Source organism: Nanorana parkeri, unplaced genomic scaffold (genome assembly GCF_000935625.1).
Source record: "Nanorana parkeri isolate BGI_ZX_2015 unplaced genomic scaffold, ASM93562v1 scaffold327, whole genome shotgun sequence".
Taxonomy (NCBI): Eukaryota; Metazoa; Chordata; class Amphibia; order Anura; family Dicroglossidae; genus Nanorana; species Nanorana parkeri.
The window spans coordinates 719,662-739,291 of NW_017306595.1; the positions used below are offsets into that span (position 1 = coordinate 719,662).

General features: G+C 39.7%; 1 protein-coding gene across 1 annotated transcript in view; it reads right to left on the reverse strand.

Moving 5' to 3' along the window:
• Positions 1–1,876: 1,876 nt before the first annotated feature.
• TNPO1 (transportin 1) overlaps positions 1,877–19,630 on the reverse strand; it is a 71,859-nt gene continuing 54,105 nt past the window's right edge. Inside the window, exons 16-24 of the mRNA XM_018558239.1 lie at positions 19,362–19,520; positions 19,176–19,263; positions 17,657–17,755; positions 14,844–14,939; positions 7,344–7,419; positions 5,672–5,771; positions 5,413–5,487; positions 4,141–4,284; positions 1,877–2,527 (exon numbers count right to left, since the gene is read on the reverse strand). Of these exons, the coding sequence (XP_018413741.1) occupies positions 4,177–4,284; positions 5,413–5,487; positions 5,672–5,771; positions 7,344–7,419; positions 14,844–14,939; positions 17,657–17,755; positions 19,176–19,263; positions 19,362–19,520 (801 nt within the window). The 3' untranslated portion in view covers positions 1,877–2,527; positions 4,141–4,176. The remainder of the gene's footprint in view (positions 2,528–4,140; positions 4,285–5,412; positions 5,488–5,671; positions 5,772–7,343; positions 7,420–14,843; positions 14,940–17,656; positions 17,756–19,175; positions 19,264–19,361; positions 19,521–19,630) is intronic.

A 19,630-nucleotide genomic window follows, 5' to 3' on the forward strand; every position in this document is an offset into this window, starting at 1 on the left:
CTACTACTTCGTAATGTGAGTGCTGCCCTTTAAAGACAACATGAGATCACCCAAGCAACATTTGATGAACAAACAAGAGTTGGAGAGCAAACTTTTACATTTTATCAGAACCTAGCAGCATTATTAATACAAGTAAGGTATAAATAACCTTAACTCAAATTGCCGGCAATTACCATTCTTAACACAACTGACTTTAATTTGCTTATCATGAACTAGAAATGTAATTAAAAGAGAAAACCTTTGCTTTTGTTTTCTTCAATCCTCTTCCCAGAAGCCTTTTGGTTACTTTGCTTTTTTTCTTGCTTTTTAAAGCTAAACATTTACAGTTTTTGTTAGCAGAGCTTAGTAAGCGTGCTGTGAACTTTCACTTGCCATTGATTTGCAACAGCAAGGATATACAGTTGCTGTGAACATCTTAAACCCTTTTGTAAGGTAACTTTAATCTGAGTTTACCTGTCCTCCATTTAAGGCTAAAAGTAAGAGATCTTAATAAAACCATGCAAATGAAATAATATTTCTTCTTAAAAAATAGAACGCAATTGTTCAATTGCAAAACGAGTTCAGGGCAAAGAAAATATTTGATTAAAAAATGGTTATGGCTTAACTTTGCAAGTTTTTAGAATCTGCTCTAAGAAAGTGGAAAAGTGTCTGTTACGGCTCTGACCTGCAGAGTTTAAGTCGGTTACTTTTCTCTCTCATCATGGGATACCTTTGAGGCGACTTGAATTATTATTAAAGACTTGCACTTTTACATCAACACTTCTGTTAAAGAGTGCCAGTTAAAGTTTTCACATTCACAGTACATAAGAAAATACACATGGAAAGAAAAATAAAAGGTTAACTTAATAAGGGTTTATTCACAGGAATACAAGTGAAGAAAAAAAAAAAGCAACATAAGAGCTGAACAAATTAATTAGGGGATATAAAGGGGAACCACAACCCAACATTCATTCTGTAGCTATTTAACTTGCACCCCAAATGTTTCTGCTCAGGGTACATAGGGCCACCAACATGCGCCATCGATACAGTGCAGATAACCTGCATCACATCTACAAAATCAATGTTTTATGATCATGCTTTGACAAAGAACATAAGAAAAAGAATTTATGATGGGTAATATGTTGTGAAGTGTCAATGTATACTAAATTATATCAAATAACTTGTCTAAAGTTTTCTGTATGCGCCATCTAAATTGATCTTACTCCGGGTAACTTTTAGTAATCACTAGTACTTAATCATGCAGAAAGCACATTACACTGATAGCACAATGGCAAACAGGTTTTTGCACAAGTCAACCAAGCTTTCCACATTGTGATGCTATACAAGTTTTTTCCCCTAACAGATGCTGGAGATTTTATCATTTAACCCTACCATCCCCATCAATGAGATTTGCAGGCTAGTGAGGTAGACCCTGCAGACAGAAAAAAGGGCTAAGGTTTAACCGTACTCTGTAGCACTTAAAACAATCATCTATGATGCCTAAAAACAGAAACTATGGATGCAGGGTGAATCATAATGGATAAACCGTAAAGAAAAGGGAAAAAAAAAAAAAAGAAAGGCGCATACGGGTAATGTTGGCCTATCTTACTATGCGATACAAACTTAACCCCGCTAAATTTATTAATTCTTAACCACTACAAGAATCCTGGACTGCATGCCTTGGGAGAATGAAAACCCTCACGGCACTGGTGCAAAGCACTTCATATTCTCCTCCAAACTGGAACAATATGCCTTGGTCTATTGTTTTACTTTTGCTGCCAAAAATTTTTGCAAATCGTTTAGCAAAGGAGTGATTCTTAAAAAAATATATACTTATATTAAAGGTTCTTCGTAAACTAAAATAAGGAGTTTTTTTTAAACTTGTTCCTTCCCCTCCTGAAGAGAAAAAAAAAAATAAATAATATAAAAAAAAATACTAAATTTGGCATTTTGGTGGACATCAATTTATGCAGTAGATCTTAACTTATTTCACAGGCATTTGAAGTGTAGACTGCAATTATCTGCTCTTAATACGCGCAGCAAGGTGTGTTTAACTTTGCCAACTTCATCTATTTATGTCTTCATTAACATGCAAACACAGAAAATTCCCAATTAGTGGGATAGTTAGGCAACCCTTTTGCTTTAAAATAAATGCCATTTACTGCTATAATCCCCCATTCTTAAGATTTCCTCTGAAGTGTGCAAAAATTTGTTTCTTCTTACTTAACCCTCTAGAGTTCAATTATAAAGGTACTCTTTAAGTACAATTCCCAATATACCAGAATGTGCTGTTTGGCGATGAGAATTTGCTTCTTCACATCCAGTGCAGAATTGTAAAGGAGACATATTTCCACCCACAAAGGCTCCAGACGGTTTAAACGTTTCCCAACATCGACTTAATACAGTGACGGCAACACCTCCCTCCCGCCCCTCCCAGTAGGCTTTGGGATTGTACTGTGTTCCCTACTGGTTTGCCCTTCCCCCCTGTTAAAGGGTAGCTTTTTCCCTGGGTGCAGAGGCTCCCCCGCTGTCTCCCAGACTGAAGGACCTATGGGGGGAAAAAAAAAAACATAGGTTAGCCATCAATGTGCAGACATCTTGGGGTTTATGTAATACTATTTACTAGTAAAGATGCAAGCTTTTGAAATTTAGAATTCTTCCGGCATTATGCAAAATGACGACATGTTTTAGAGAAGTATAACAGGACCTTAAAATAGATTCCTGTAGGGAGTCACACTCCCACCTGTTAGAGCAACTTTTTATCTGCAACACTGTAAAAAGTAAAACCTGGAACTCTTTTCCCTGAATTAGTCTACAACCCAAATGTGCGGAGACCCACCATATGTCAAAGCAAATGTCAGAAAAAAAAGAAGATGCATCTAATGAAAAACATTCATTTATGGTAAAAAAAAAAAAAAGTCTGTAAAAGGCTCTCATTTATCCAGCTCATGGTATACAAATAGCTAGAAGTAGTCACATTCAACTAGACTTGTTCTGTTATTTTGAAGACAATTTGCTGCTTAAAGGTGAACTATGAGATGAGTGATTGTGAGACTGTCACAGGTCGGCTCAGTAGATCGGGAGGGTGAGCGAACACATACCGGGTTCGCTCACCTCTCGATCCTGTCACGGCTCTCTGCCGTGACAGGGGGAGGGGCCGGATTCCCCTCTCCCCGCTCCGATCTGCCAGCGCTGACTGGCAGAATGGACGGGGGAGGGCGGGTACAGCTGGCTCTGCCTCTAGATAGGCAGAGCCAGCTGTCACCCGTCCAGGTCGGGATCTGCTCCGGCGTCTCAGTATACTGCGAGCTGTAGCTCGCGGTATACTGAGCTTAGAGTAACGGGAGGATGCTAGTTTGTGTCCTCCCGTTACCCTAAGGAGAACTATGGGGAAAAACACTGACCCCATAGTTCTCCTTTAACACCTTTGTTAAGCTGTACTATGCATTAAAAAAAGAAATGCTTATTCTATATTTTTTGCCATCAGACCCGCATTCTCTGCACCCACTTATCACATACTGGGGACTGGCCTTGGCAATAAGCTTTAACATCACAATGGATGTACAATTTTTTGCATGGTTTCTGAAAGATTTCAGGAGGCATAGTAGCAGGTACATGAATAAGAAGACAGAGGGATGCTGAAGAGGTCATCTACCCAAACCTGCTCAGAAAAGGACAAATAGAAGGCATAATGACATTAAGCATCCAACCCTCATTTTGTAACCAATTATATAAGAATTTATAAAGCATTTATGACAACTAAAACAGAATTGTACAACCTTAAAGTGAAGCTTTTCTCAGAGAAATATGGTGGCTGCCATTGTGGATCCCCTTCTAGAAATGCTAATTACCTGGCTAGTATACTGACCCACTGGCTTCACTCTGAATCTCTGAACTAGAACAAAATTCAATGCCTGCATTAATGTTTCGGCTCAGTGGCTTAAAATTACTGAGGTCAGCCAAGCACCCATAACTTTCAGAGGGGTAGGCCAGAAATAATCTTTTTTTTAATCATGTTTTCTCTCAGGAGTAGATTTTAGGTCTTTAAAAAATTCAACCAAATAAATATTAGATTCAGAATAATTTAACAAAAGAGCCTGCAGTAGTAGAGGGAGGAGATGCCAAAATATTAAATACAGCTCTTATTGCAATGCTACTTACCCCTAACGGTGAGACTGCAGCTAGAGCACATCTAGGTTAAACTCCATAGTATGCTGCAAGACGTTCTTTAAGGGGAAGTGGAAACTGGTCTGAGAAGCGTCTCCAATTTTCATCCCCTACTTGGTTTTTAAATCCGTGAAGAATCTACAAAGAAATGGGAAAACATCAGGCTGCAGAAATAAATGAAACCGCTGAATTTAACACTGACAGATGTGATCTATTTGTTAAGTGATTAATGCATGCCTTGTACTGCAGGCTAACTAGGATAACCTCTATTTCATATTTGTTACATGGCCTCATTCACATAACTTAATTATTTTAAAATTGCTGTTTGCACAATACTTTCTCTATTCTGAAAGAAAAGTTGTTTTCCGTACTGAGTTTTGCTTTAGAATGCAAGGAGCTGGGCAGGTTAATGTTACCATAATGAACCCTGTCTGAACTGTGCGGGCAGATCTCATCAGTTGTAAACTAGATTTGAACATGGTCTGTCCTAAGACTTAAAGATCTAAAAAGCATTGCTCGGTCTGTTCCTAATCTTTCTATACTGTTACTTGGAAATTGAGATTGCAACGGCCTCCTACACAGACACATAAAAGGTAAGCCATATTCTAAAAAGGCACGGAAACTTAACTGGTAGTGAGGAGAAACCTAAAAGAAGATAACACTTCTTTCTAGGACATCTGAAGCCACTCAAACAAAGCAGCTTCCGAGCACACTTCTACTTAGTGGCAATCTCTGGACCACATGTGGTCAGTATTTTCCAAGAACTCTGATATTAAATTGCATTATACGCAAATAGATTTAGGGCCCAATCACACCATGTGCGGACCAGAGCCAGACCAGAAAATGTTCTGTCTGGTCCAAAAATCGCATCCCCAGTCGTGGTAAAAAGTGAGGCCAATTTACAACACTACGTTCAGTTTCAGAACATTAAAAAATTACTGCATGTACTATATTCTCGTCTGGAACGCAGCAAAACACATGTAAACACCAAAGAAAAACTGCACATGACCACATTTGCAGAAATGCATCCAGATCTGGTCTGGCGATGGTGTGAACAAGCCCTTACTGGCTTTTCTGACAGAATGCAAAGTCCTATATGCAGTTAAAAAAAAAAGCCAGTTTTCCTAATAGAAAGGTTAGTCAAAAAGAATATAGCTTGTGTAAATATCCCATTACAATTCTCACTGTTTTGGAATGAAGCTAGGACATTACTAGTCTAGAAAAGTCTTAGCAACAGTTTAAAGAAAAGTGAAGTGTGTACTATACCTTACAGAACATGTCTCGAAGATCTTCCTTTGGATTAATCCATGATGCAACAGCATCACAGAAAAATATAAAATCCTGAAAGCAACAAACATGAGATCAATATCCACTAGCCAATAAAGTGTTCTTTTTACAAACATTTATGTTAAATGACACCCACCCAATGCCATATTAGGTGAAGCCAGCCTTTTATGAAGCGCCATTGAAACACATTCCTAATAAAGCTGTAAACAAAAAGTAAAAGACTGGATAATAATCTTACCTGCACTACACCTCCAGGATTAACACTGATCATAGTACAAATTCCACGAAAAGCAGAATCTTTCTCCTCATTGTCCCGGATGTTCCGTAATGAAGTACACCTAGAGAAATCCCAGACAAGTTACACTACCCTCAGCTTTACCAGAACACAAATAGAAATAAATGTATAGAAGGTGTTGAAACCCTAATACAAAGTTGTTGTATTACTTTACTGCCAAGTGTTGAATTTGCTGCCAAAATACATTTAACAGGCTAAAGAAAGAAAAAAAGAAAAAGAAAATGGTATAGCAAATCTCTCAGGCCTGAAACACTATTAAAATGTTCATACACATACAAATAATCTGCAGAGTAGGCTAGTTTTACACCCTTCTGCCAACTGGCAAGTACTTCAGCTGCCACTGATCTTTACCTGTTGGATAACACCTAGATATAATGAGATGTTTTGGCATCTGTGGCCTTTAAAATAATTTTCTTTGGCTCTATATACAATATGGGTGCTCAACTCCTCGCCACATATGTAATAACATTTGACCATCAGCATTGATGGTCAAATCTACTGTACGTAAGGGTGCCCAACAAAGTGGAAGAGGAATCTAAGGTGGCTCTATCTGCCTGTGTATGGCCACCTTTTGTTAAAGTGGAACTACAAACTCCTATTCCTTACAGCCAAGGAGGGTGCCATCTTCTATTTGGACTGCAGTTGCCATGGTTCTTCACATGTGGTCAGCTATGACACCAGCCATTTGGAGGCTTGAAAGTTCAGTTGAAAGCTGAAATAAGCACACTGGCAACCTTGACAATTGGCACGCCTTGAAATTAACGGGTTTGGGAGACCAATAAATTGGCTGGTCTATTTCTGCTTTAACAAATGTCCTCACAGTATGGACCATTGCCTTAACAGCTCTAACGTAGCAAAATAAAGATTTTAACACATGGGGCAATTTATCAAAACCGGAGCAAACAGAATCTGGAGTAGTTGTCCATGGCAACCTATTAGCTTCTCTCTGCAGATTGAACAGTTAAGACTTGAAAATGAAAAGGGAGAAGCTGATTGGCTGCCATGCAGGGCTGCTCCAGATTCTGTCTGATCCAGTTTTGATAAATTCCCCTGTGTATATTTAAAACTGCCATATACCACAAAAAATATTTTCAGGAAAGAGCCACCAATGTAACTTCGGTATTGTAAAGACATAATCCATTGGCGTGCAGAGTATATGCATGCATAATTTCTATCAATTCACAATTGATGCTGCTTTAAGTGTACCTGTAGTTTATGCATGGAAGAGGGCTCCATAATGTAATTTAAAAACTGCATCACCAGTTTCTAGCTCAGCAAAGTTCACACAATGGCTCCCTCCAATGTCTAGACAACAGGTATACTTCATATACAAACTCTAGACACAGCAAGCATGTGACAATCTTATCCCGTGCTCCCATGCATCATCAATTGGTTAGCCACAACAAAGAAATGGGTAACAGTTTACATGACAATGTTTAAAAGAAAAAAAGAAAATTTTTAAAAAAGTGACGAAACCTAGGACAAGATTAGTCACATGGCTGACAAATGACTTAGGATCATGTAACAACTGACGAAGAAAAAAAAAATTCCAAAGATGAACTATAAAAGAAAACATGAAGAGAAATGAATTAAAAAAAGATTGAAGAATACACACCAGGGTCTTATAAACTGCTGTAGCATGGGGGCCACCTCTTGAGGACAAACGTAACCAAGACGACCAATTGTTATTGCTAAGGCAACGCAATCACGGTTATACACCACCAAACGCCAACCAAGACATGAGCAAATGAGGGGGGGGGAGGAGAAAAAAATAAAGAAAAAAAAACAACAAATAACTCAGAAACAGAAAACAGAATCTGTGTATGATAATAAACATAAGATATCACTAGTGTAGTTTATGAGCACTGCCTTTGAAAAGGTAGTGACACATGGCAAAACCATCTGAAGGAGGTTGGAGGTTACAGGTTTGGAGGGGACGGTAAGGGGAGGAAATATGAGAGAACACCGAAAACACAGAGCCTACTTTGCTCTTTTGCCAGACAATGCAGAACTATGAAAATGTATTTTCAAGTTAAAGTTTTTGTTTTTACAGCCAAAACCATTACTTATAAATAGAAAGTCCTATATTGTCATTGACCTATCTGGTTTTCACCCCCCGTATAAGGAAATGTCACCGCCATTTACAACATATGCAACGTCTCTCTTTTGCTATTATTGAGAACGCAAATCAAAAACGGAGCCAATTAGGGCCCCGAACAGTCACTATGAAGATTCAGTAGACTTTTAAAATCTTTTCAAGCCTGATGATCAGAGCTGGTTTTTGCAAGTGATGAGCTTAAAAAAAAGGACACAACCCTGAAGTACAAAGAAAGGAATTTAACAAAACTGGAGCAGGCACAATCTGGAGCAGCTGTGCATGGCAACCAATCAGCTTCTCTCATTTTCAAACCTTAACTGAACTAAAGAGAGAAGCCGATTGGTTACCATGGGCAACTACTTCAGATTTTGTGTGCTCCAATTTTGATAAATTCCCCCCAAAGAGTCTACTAGGATTCAAGAGCTTATCAGGTAAATCTAGGAGAAGACAGGCATCTTCGAGGAAGAAATAACAAAGAGCCTTGAGTCGACTGCTTTTTTAGGCTGTGCCTTTTATTGCATATTATCAAGTGCACTGAACAGTATATGCAACTTAGTTTCGGGCTACTGGTGCCCTTTCTCAAACTCATTTGAGTCCAAAAGCTCATGCATGCTTTGTTGTAAGCTGCAGTGCTAGGGCCTGCGTACAGGAGCTGTACACCAAAACCTCTCTACATGGGTCAATGGGCTTCCAAACGCAGCTCAGAAAGAGGTCTCAAACACAAGCTGAATGTATCTGAAATCATGCTGCATTTGCCTTCTTAAGCAAACCCTTATGCTGTTTAATGGACATGTTATTTGCAATAAAAGGGGTACAGCCAAAAATCAGTTGTGACCCTGAATTGTTTTAGTTTCCAGATGGACTGACACCAGCGGATGAATCATGTTGAGCTAGGAGGAATCCTGCATGTAGCATTAACTAACGGCATCTAGCTATCTGCAGGATGACCACTAGTTATATTGAATGAATAGGACTCCAACACTGGTTGGGAAACATGCCAGTGTCATTTTTAAAGCATTCTCAAAGAGTTTTGTTAAAAAGGCATTTCATTTTATTGTGCCAGAATTAAACACACCTCAGAGTGACGTGTTAAAGTGTATCTATACCCAAGGACAAAAATTTAAATATAGCGGCTCACTCATCCTTAGATTTGGCAGCTGAATTAGTTATATTGTTTAGGCTTTTTCCCTTTATTTTCACCTGGTAAGCCTGATAGTAACATAGTTCTTCTCCTAAAGTGCCAGCACTAGCCTATTAATCTGTGATGGACTAGCTTTACCCTAGGCCACTTTTCTAGTTTGGACTACAACCACCATCACTCTCAAGCTCCATAAAACAAGGAAGTTTTCTGTAGTTTACAGAATAGGACCGGTGAGAGCAGATAACACTGCTGGAGATTTCACAGTTCAGAGCACAGGCAATTACAAGGACATGGTACTTAAAAGAAAACAAATGCAGTCACCTCATCTAAGGACTGACAAACCTGCAATATATGAAATTGTTGATCTTGGGCTTAGATATAATTGGTCAGGTAAAAAGATACTGATAGGATTAGGTCGGGGTAGACAAATTAATATGGGATTCAGGAACCCGTCCGCCCAATCCAGGAGCCGACAGGATTTTTTTTTTTTTTTTAAGAGCTTCAGTGACAGCAACTAAAGATAACCTCAAAAGTTGGGCACCAGCTTTATTTTTAAAGTTTATTTCCCCTTTTCGCAGCCAAATTGGGATAACACCCATTTTATATTTGTTACATGTTCCCATTCACATAGCATAAGCTAAAAAATAAAAAAATGCTTCTTGACCTTTAAATTGCTTTTATTAGGGTTAGGGTTCTAGGTTATAAAATGTCTTCTTGTTTCTATTTCTTTGAAATGTTAGGAGGGGACGGGTGAACGGTCTCTTCCATTCAGAGGTGGCTTGTCCATTGAATGTGAATGAGGTTTATCAAATAAACAATGCCCAAATTTCAGTCCCAAGACTTCCCATTGGGACAGACCACTGTAAAAGGGCTATGAAAGACCTGGCTATCTTGCCTGATTTAACAAAACATCTAAAAATGTAAGACATTTATTTAAAAAGTTAGGTTTTCAGTATGCTAAGTGAATAGGAACACATAACGAACATACGGAGGGAGGGGTTTTCCTTAACTTGTCTGCATAAGAGCACTGGTTACCTGGTTCCCGGGATTTTTTCAGCTTTGTATAGGTAGATTTCTATTAAAAGAACAAAAGTGTGTAAGGCCAGTACACAGGCTTCTCAATGTGGACTCCACATATTTCAGAAATGGCATGCCTAAAATGTGGGTAGACTTCAGTGACTGGTTACATGTGCATTATGGCAAGTATACCCGTCCTCAAAATGGAGTTAAATGTGATCAGCGCACACATTATGGGGATCAGCAAAAGTTATGTCAAAGAGGCAAAAGACTAAGAAACCTAGTGAATAGATGGCCAAGATAATGTAAAAACAAGTAGTTAGGACCACAGTGCATTGTCACAGCCAAATCCAAGCACTAGAAGAATGGAGTGTTTTAATCAACATCAGATAGTCCTTTTGTTTCAGTCTGTGTGTTTTAGGTGTGCTCTCTCGTTAGGGATGATTTCATTGTCCAGACAAGAGAAATGAGAGGGGATGTTGGAAGTAATTTAAAAACTCTGTAAGCAAAGTAAACAAATACTAAAAACTCAGCAGATCTGTATAGAAGCAGCATAAAACAAAACCTATGTTCAGGTGACACAAACTATGCAACATTCCCATTAAACAGGCATTTGTGAACAGTCTGATGACAGCATGCAATTAAAAGCAGATGATGTACTTTCTGTTTAAAAGCTCAGCGTGGGACCATTACTTATACAAATACTATACGTCCTTGTGACCATTTTTTTCTGGGACAATGAGGAAAATTCTAAATTTTATGGTTGTCACACAAAGTTGTAGAGCAGGTATCTTCCAATGAGGACTACTTTGGGGATGTTTATACTCCCTTCCAGTTACATCTGTAGGATAGACCGGAAGGGAAAGTATTCACAATGGGGACACATAAGACAGGGATACAAACCCGACTGACTAAAGTTCGTCTGTAAATAAGCTTTAATATGACATGTAAAGAAGTGGTTTGGTTCAACCACTAGATCACAAACCAATTAACATGCATCACATCTACCAAAACTGTGGCAGTCATGTCAGCATCAACTTTTTACACTGCCCAGTAAACATCTGCAGAGTCTCTCTTCCCTGCCCCACTTAATGTCTGCTGAGGATTCCCACAACAGTTCTCTACCATATCCACCTAATGCGGAAGCTTGTCTCCCAAAAATGGCCGCCAATCGCAGGAGTCAACATACTCGGTCCACACTATCACCTTGTGCTAGTGCAGATGTTCCCAGGCTTTATGTGCAGCAAACCGTGTTGAACTACAGTAACTCTGGAAACAGATCACTGGCGAGGTACTACTGCCCCAACATATCCTCAAAAATATTCTCACTTGCCATGGTCAGAGCAGAAACATTTAAACTGAGGTAAAAGTACCATTTGATAAAATGGTAACATGTAAGGCACTGCCATTTAAACACCCAGATTGAACTTGTACCCTTCTCTGCTTTAGAGCCAATAAAATGGCATATGAAGGAAATTTATTTCTAGAAGTTAGCTGTAGTAAAACCACACGCATACATTTATAAATTTGAATATCATATCAAACACATATAAGAGATATAAGGCTGAAATAGGTAGGCAAGTACTCCAATATTCATCCAATAAGAAGTACTAGGGAGGGTTTCTGCATACTTTACAGAAAACATTTCCAAACAAAGAATTACAAAAGTAACAAATGCAACTTTGGCATACAAAAGTATTGATTTGTGTTGTGCCAGTCCTCCAGTACGAGAAACTGGCGAGGAAATGCAGAATCCTTTAATGGGAATTTTGACCAGGGAAAACAAAAAAAACAAAACGTTTTGCCTTAGTCTGGTAAACATGGAACATTGTCTTCTATCCAACTGGCGGATTAAGTATTTTCAAATGTAAAGTGTGTGAAGAAAGGGTGTCCAAGGGTTTAGAATACGTCTGCAACCGACTAATCACTAATAATAATCAATAGTTCTCTCCTCTGCCCAGCGGTGAGGAGAGCTCCCCCAGACCACCCCCTTCCCTGCCGCTCTGCTGCTCTCTACTCGCAGCTGGGAGCCCACTGCATGCTGCGGTTTGTGCCCCCACCAATCCTCACTGACAGGCTGGCTACTGCACCCACTGTAAATTCACACCGGCATTGGCTGACAGCCTGTCTCTCCACCCAACTGGGCACTGACTGCAGCGGTCTGTGTCCCCTCTTGACGTTTTTCAATTCAGTTTATTTTAAATTCATGACACTAGATTAAAATGTCTAATACATACAATTAAAAAAAGGTGGGGGAGGGGGAAGTCATTTTTTGTTTTGGCTGGACTAATTCTGCTGCGGGAGGTGCGTTGTGGTGCCATTCATTTCAATGGCACCCCAAACGCACCTCTCGCCCGCACTGGAATGCACAGTACTGCAATGCCATGCTTTCCAGTGCTTGCAATAGCAAAAAAAATTGTGCATGCAGTTTTATTCTGACGTAAACTTTGTTTGCAACACTATTTGTGTATTTTAAACAAAAGATGGTATTTAATAAATTGGCCAACTAATTGAATATGAAAATCCTTAGTTGCAGCCCTAGTTTAGAAAAGAAAAAAAAAAAGCAAAGAGCGCAAATTAACCCTGGTCCAACACATGCTCTTTAGCTAACAAATTCCTTTGGGCATTACAAGTTTATTAGTTAAAACAAAAGTTGTTATAAAAAAAAAAAAGGAAGGAGACATTAACCAAAACGTATTAACCACATGTATTGCAACCACAGCCCAGCCCGTAAAGAGGATATATACGCAGCTTTCTGGCGTTCCGCATTTTCAAACTGTCACTATAATTGTTCCTCGGCTTCTGCAGGTTTTCAACCCTGTAGTGAGATATGAGCCAACAGGAGGAACCGCACTGTGCAGTGGGAGAAGCAGATCTTAAAACAAACCAAGAAATGTTGAGTATCTACAGGGATGGAGTTTGAAAACAAAGGCCTCTGGAAAGGCAAGTATAGAGGTTGTTCTTTCCCAGGCTGAGCTGTGTCTGCAAATTACGAGGGTCAATATAAAATATTATTAATTGGGCCACATATTATAAATCTATACATTTTCTTTAGGTTCACGACTCAATCCATTTTTAAATCAGGTAAATGGGAAATACTGCATTTGTATATTTATTTTTTCCCAGACAGCAATGGGAGCTCCAGCCCATGTCTGCATGTTACCAGGATAATCTTAACTTCTTTGCTGAGAAAAAGGTCTGTTTACAGAGCTCAATAGTTTAAGCTCAAATAACTAAAGGAGTCAGAGAAGTCTAATACGAGTTGCGTTCTTGTTTTAAAGTCACATTAATCATCCCACATTGAACTTTTAGCCAAAAAGCACATCACATTCAACATTTATAAAAAGAAAATACAAAAAGTAACAAAAATACAACAGTATATGAGCCTTACAATGTTGTTGCAAGTATGGATATTGCCCCTAAAATGGCTTGGAGATTATAGTTCTGCTATACACCATCTCCCATCATCACACAAGATTAAACAACTCGCGGGCTAATTACCCGCCGTAACGGAAAACGTCAAGCTTCCGTATACAGGCATTCTCTACAAAACTTTAATGCACTGCAAAATACATCAGTTTGTAAATGTGGAAGTTTTCTGACCAGCATTTAAAACTTACCTTTGATATTATGCTAAAATGTACAAGTCCAGTTCGTTACAGCAGAGCTATACACATTAAACTGAAATACTATGTTTTACATTTTATTTTGGATAAAGAAATGAAGGGAAGCAAGAGGAAACCTCCCGAATGAGTACAAAAACCTGAAAATAAAAAAAACTTGACAGAGGTTTATTTCCCCAAAACTAAATATAAAACAAAAGTTTTTGTTGGAGTTGAGCATTAACCCTTTCGCTGCCACAAACCCAAGTACTACGTCCGTGGCAGCAGGGAGCTGTAATCACACTCCTGCGTGCTATATTAGTAGAGTATGTTTATATTCCCCCAGCTGACTGTCAGCTTTCCCGTAGAAGTTATTTGAGCAGCTGAAAAGCCACCCAATCACTGTTACACCCCCCGCATGTGCCACTACAAGAGGGTTTATAGCACATAAGGGGTATAAGCCCACTATGTGACAGCAATAAAAGTGAAAAAAAGTTGTTAAATAAAATTCTTAAAAAACCAACACACATATGAACAGAAAGACATACTTGAGGTGCATCTACATATGAAAACAAAGTTTGTACCATTGCTGAGCACGCCAAAGTGGGAGCATAAATTCTAGGAACATTATTCACAATTAACACTAAACTGATGACCTGTAGAGGCTCTTTAATTTGGACAATTTGGGGTTACAAAAGGGTTCAACTTCAATGGACCAATTTTGACATTTTGTACACCTCTTGTATTTGCAGATTGGCAGCATTTTTTATTTTTAAATTACATCAACAATTCAGATCTAACAATACATTATTCCTCCCACTCTGGCATGCATGAGGACACACAATATGTGTTACATAATTGTTTGCATAAGCACGTCCATCTTCAGTATGTGTATGTATAACAATAGGCCCATACCTGAAAAATGAAAATGGCTCTCGAGTTGATCTCTTGTGGGCCCAATACATACAAATTTAAAACTAAGTTTTAGCTACCTGGAAAAATAGAACACAGCAGCTGACTGGTTACTAAAAAGGAAATGAGATACACCATAGCTGTCCTGCTCCTAGACAATAATGGACGAGTCAACCCCCAATCATGGACAAGTCATTGCTAAATGTAGTGAACTGAAGTAAAAATCTGACTTGTAGACATTTTGGCATTTGAAGAAGTGTTCACGAGTACAGCAAGCAGAAAACTCCCACATCTTAAAGAAAACCAAGCGTTTTACTCCCTCTTCAAACAGCTGGCAAGTGGTACCTGTATTCTCTAAAAGAGTCTTTGGCGTGTTGGGTTTGTTAATGATTTCTACAAGCTGGTGCAACACCATTGGAACATAAGGCTGCATTTCAATTCCTACAAAACAAAAACAGGCTTCTTAGTTAACAGACCCTTGGTGTATTCACATCCACAATGGTAATTTTGGAGGACAAAAAAAAAAATTAGGATTTTGGTACTCACCATAAAATCCTTTTCTTGGGGGAGTTTATTGACAACAGGAAAGCTTAACATTTGGGTTATACTGCCGTCTATTGAAGGACTGGACACTAGCAAATCAAAAAAACTCTACATAAGCCCAGGATAACCCCTCCCACCTGTTGCAGCTCTGGGATTCCACCTCCTGCACCAAAGAGTCTAAGATAAAAGCTGTCAAAGTGTCTGCAAATGTTACCAAACGTCCACTCCCCCGCCCCCCTTGAATGCTGGGTCACACATTAATGAGGAAGGCTTCTCTGAGGATCTGGTAAACTGGGCTCCCAGTCCACCCGTGAGGTCTGGGGCTAAGCTTGGGGGGTCTCAACGTGGAGGGTGCCAGAGTTGAGAAATGAAATGCGTTTAACAGATAAAGATGGAGAAGACTTTGTGGTCTTTCTTAGGCTTCTTCCATTAAGATAGGTGGGTGGGCTTGTCACTAGTATAATCCTGGATAATCTGGTTTCAAGGATAGAACCAAAAGAGACATTGTCCTCTGCAGCTAACTTATCAGAAATAAATCTGGAAAGCCCCCTACATGGAACCCAGTGTCTGAAGGTCACTTCCAGGCTATCCCTGCAAGGTCCGGTCCAGCGGACTCTAGAAGCGGCACTCCAAAAGTCAGCATGAGGAAAGCGGCACTCCAAAAGTCAGCATGAGGAAAGCGGCACTGGATAGCTGCAAACAAAGAGGCAAGCTCTAGAAGCAACATAGAAGAAAATCTTGGAGTACAATAGAAAAGTGCTAGAAAAAACAGGTTAGCCTGCCACATACAGCTGAAATGAAGACGTCCATCTACCTGGAACACTAGCAATAAAAGAGGCATGCTGGTAGTGGGAGGGTTTATCCTGGATTGACCTACAGGTATTTATTTGCCAGTGTCCAATTCTCCTGTAGGCAGCAGTATAAATGAATGAAAGGCTTCCCATGTCTCTCAATGGATGAGAAAGAAAATACATTTAAAATAAAATAAAAATACACACAGTATAAACAAGATGAATGAGCAACAAGCTAACCAACAGAATTAGACAAGTTTAAAGAGAGCATTGCAGTTTTGAAGCAGACAGTGTGAAATAGGCTATATATTTTTCCAAAAGAAAACATTTAGAATTACGCACACACCAAATTCCCTTTGTAGGCATTTTTACGGCAGCACTAATGAGCTACATTGTTTCACCAGACCAACAGGAAGTAGGCTGTTGAAATAGCCTTGCCTACAATAACTTTAAATTGCTTTGCCAAAGGAAGTTACAGTCACACCTAATTGTTAAAAAATAATAATTGTGGGACTGAATTACCAGGGTGCTAGCAAACGTTCCTAAAAAGGATTACGATTTCTCTGTTCATCTTTTACCACAGCGCAATAGTATTGTGTGACAAGTAGTGACAACTGACAAATTACAATCAAACTATTTACCAAGGGTAGCCTTTACAGCCATGAGTTCATATGGGTTGAGTAGTGGCCGACACTGATTTACACCTATTGATGCCTGCAACGTTTCAGCATCAACATCACTCGGCAGTCCCAGTGGTGCAGAAGCAATGGAACCTCTCCTCTCTCAGGTAAGAAAACACTAATCTTATCAGCTGTCTGGAAGAGGAAGCATTCTTCCACTGACCACCAGCAAGATCAAGGAATGTAGCACACCAAGTGTATTTGTCATGCAGAGCAAATCATTTTTTATATCAACAACTTGCTGCTAAAGCATATGCACCATAAGCTTTAATAAGATATAATCTTTATCAGGGTTTTCCCGAGACCTAACAATTATGCATTTTTACATCTACGGTATATTCCTTAGTAAGATCATTATGTTCTAATCAAAACAAAGACATGTTAAAAGCATTTACACCATAAGCAAAACAAGGAAATCTTACAAAGACAAAAATAGAGTATAACAGTTTTCTCCCTTACAAATCAATAAGCTGGCTATCATCCCTGCGCAGCACCAACAGTCTGGGTCATATGCTATGCTACATTACACTTCTGGGGAAGAATTTAAAAATAACCCTTGCACTAGCCTCCACCCTACACTGCAAGAGTTAACCCTTCCAGAGTATCATACATCGGTGGAAGCACGGTTTACACTTCTTCGGCCAACTTTTTGCTGGAAGTGATTTGAAAGCTGCAACGCATTACCTGTGCTTGATTTGCTTCAATAAAGTGTAGGGGAGACATTACAGGTCTAAAAGACCCATAAGGTCTCGATAACTAGAACCTGTCACTTCTATTGTGCTATCAAAAAGGGTCTTGTCAGCCCTCAAATGCAATAGCAATAAAGTAAAGTTCTTAAACACCACAAAACAGTTTTTTAAAGCCCCCTTTCCCCATACAAATGTAAATGCAAGCGTTCAGTGTGCCACACATTGGGTATCGCCACGCACACCAATGTGGAAGCAATCATTCTAAGGCAGGGAACACCCCACTGCAAGGGTCATTATTTTAGTTCAGCTTTTAATTCATGTACAAAAGGTTAGCCGAGTGAATTCTGAGTTTAGCATAGCAGTAATGTTTTAAAGATAGCACTAGCAATTCACAAAATGATTCTACTCATTTCCACTTAAAACACCTGAGCACTATTATACCTAAATTAGCTTACCCATTTGTATAGAAATTTCACCAATCGCCCAGGTAGCATTGTTGCATACAGAAATTAATTCAGGGTTTAAATTTGTTCCTAGGATGGGCATGAAATCCGCTAAAAAAAAACAAAAAAAACAAAAAAAAAAAAACAGAACTTTGAGTATATGTAATAAAAATGCTTAAATGGAGAACTATGAGGTGAGTGATTTACTCATCCTCATAGTTAAGAGCCGACCTGTGACAATAAAACTGTTACACTTCGGCTCTATAGACAGAGAAGTAAACGAACACATACCATCGATCGCTCCCTTCCCAATCATCTCCCCGCAGAGAGCGGTGACCGTCAGTCACCACTCCCCGCCGGGATTCCCCCCTCTCCGATCCTCCAGCACTGACTGGAGGAATGGACGGTTGATGGGGCGAGCACAGCTGGCTCTGTCCTTAGATAGGCAGACCTGCTGTCAATCAGCCAGCTGGGTGGATCTCGACAGTATTGTCTGGATCTGTCCCGGCTTCGGCGCTCTCAGAATATAGCTCCCTATATACTGAGTTTGGGAGGACGTTAGAATATGTCCTCCTCTTGTGACCTTAAAGAGAACTAGGGGATATGTTTACCCCATAGTTCTCTTTTAAGTATTAAAATCTGTAGTGCTAAAGGAGAATTATGGGGTGAGTGAAAACACTAATTTTCATAATTCAAGCCGACTTGTGACAAAGAAGTTGTCACAGGTCAGCTCTAATGATCAGGAAGTCAGCGAACACATACCACCGATCGCTGACTTCCCGACCCTCTCCCTGCAGAGAGTGGCGACTTTCAGTCATTGCTCCCCACAGGGATTCCCACCTCCTTTCTCCGATCCTCAAGCGCTGAGTGGAGGAAGGAACAGGGGAGGGGGCGAGCACAGCTGGCTCTGCCTCTCGATAGGCAGAGCCTGCTGTCAATCAGCCAGCTGGGTGGATCTCGATAGTATTGTCGGGATCCGTCCCGGCTGCGGGGCTCTCAGCATATAGGGGGCAATAGCTCGCTATATACTACGTTTTGGATCACCAGAGGACACAGTATATGTCCTCCCGTGACCCTGAGAACTATGGGCAAAAAAGGTTTCCTCATAGTTCTCCCATAAGGCAACTGTAATAAAAATAAAAAATCCTTGTAAAAGAAGAGGTATTATACTTAATCACACTGCCCACGTGTTGGATCTTTGCTCTCACAGCTGAAGAATCTTCAGCATCCATCACTTCCAGCAGTGTCAGATGCCTGGTCCCACACTGCATGCTGGGCACAGCAGTGACTGGTGGCCAACAAGTGGAACCAGCATACAGCTGGGAACCAGGCATCCAATATTCCTAGAAGGAGGTCATATTCTTTAGTCAGCATATATCTTAGAGAGCGAAGACCAGCTGTGCTGGTGCGGGACAGGCAAGTATAATCCCTGTCAAAAAGAAAAGGGAGGTATATATTTATTTTTTATATATTTTATATTTATGTGACAGATTGGCTTTAAATTGAATAGAAAGCATTGTACCATACGTACCAATGCATGATTTGACATGTTGAAAGCATGCCTTGGTCAGGTCTCCCAGTAACGCAAAAGAACTTTGCCTCACCTCTGGCATTTTATCCTAGGGAAACAATTTGCAAGGAGGTCAAAAGGAAGCAATACAAAAAAGGATCAATATTTACATACAGCTGATCAAACTGTACGTCAAAAATCTCTTACCTGCATACACTGGTACATTAGAGTCAAGATGTTGCTCCGAGCCACAAGTTGTTCAATGTTGCCACCAAGCCCTTCAGCTAGTCCACTCAATAGATCTAGGGCCACAATCATAAAATCTTTATCTGGAGACTCACACTGGTCTGGCTGAGCATTGTGCATCTGAAATTAAAAAAAGACTAAGTCACTACTTTTTATACAAGTCTTAAAAAACTCACTTTTTGTTCCACTGAAGAAAGGTCAAAAGGTGAGGCCTCTCTGCCACATCCTTC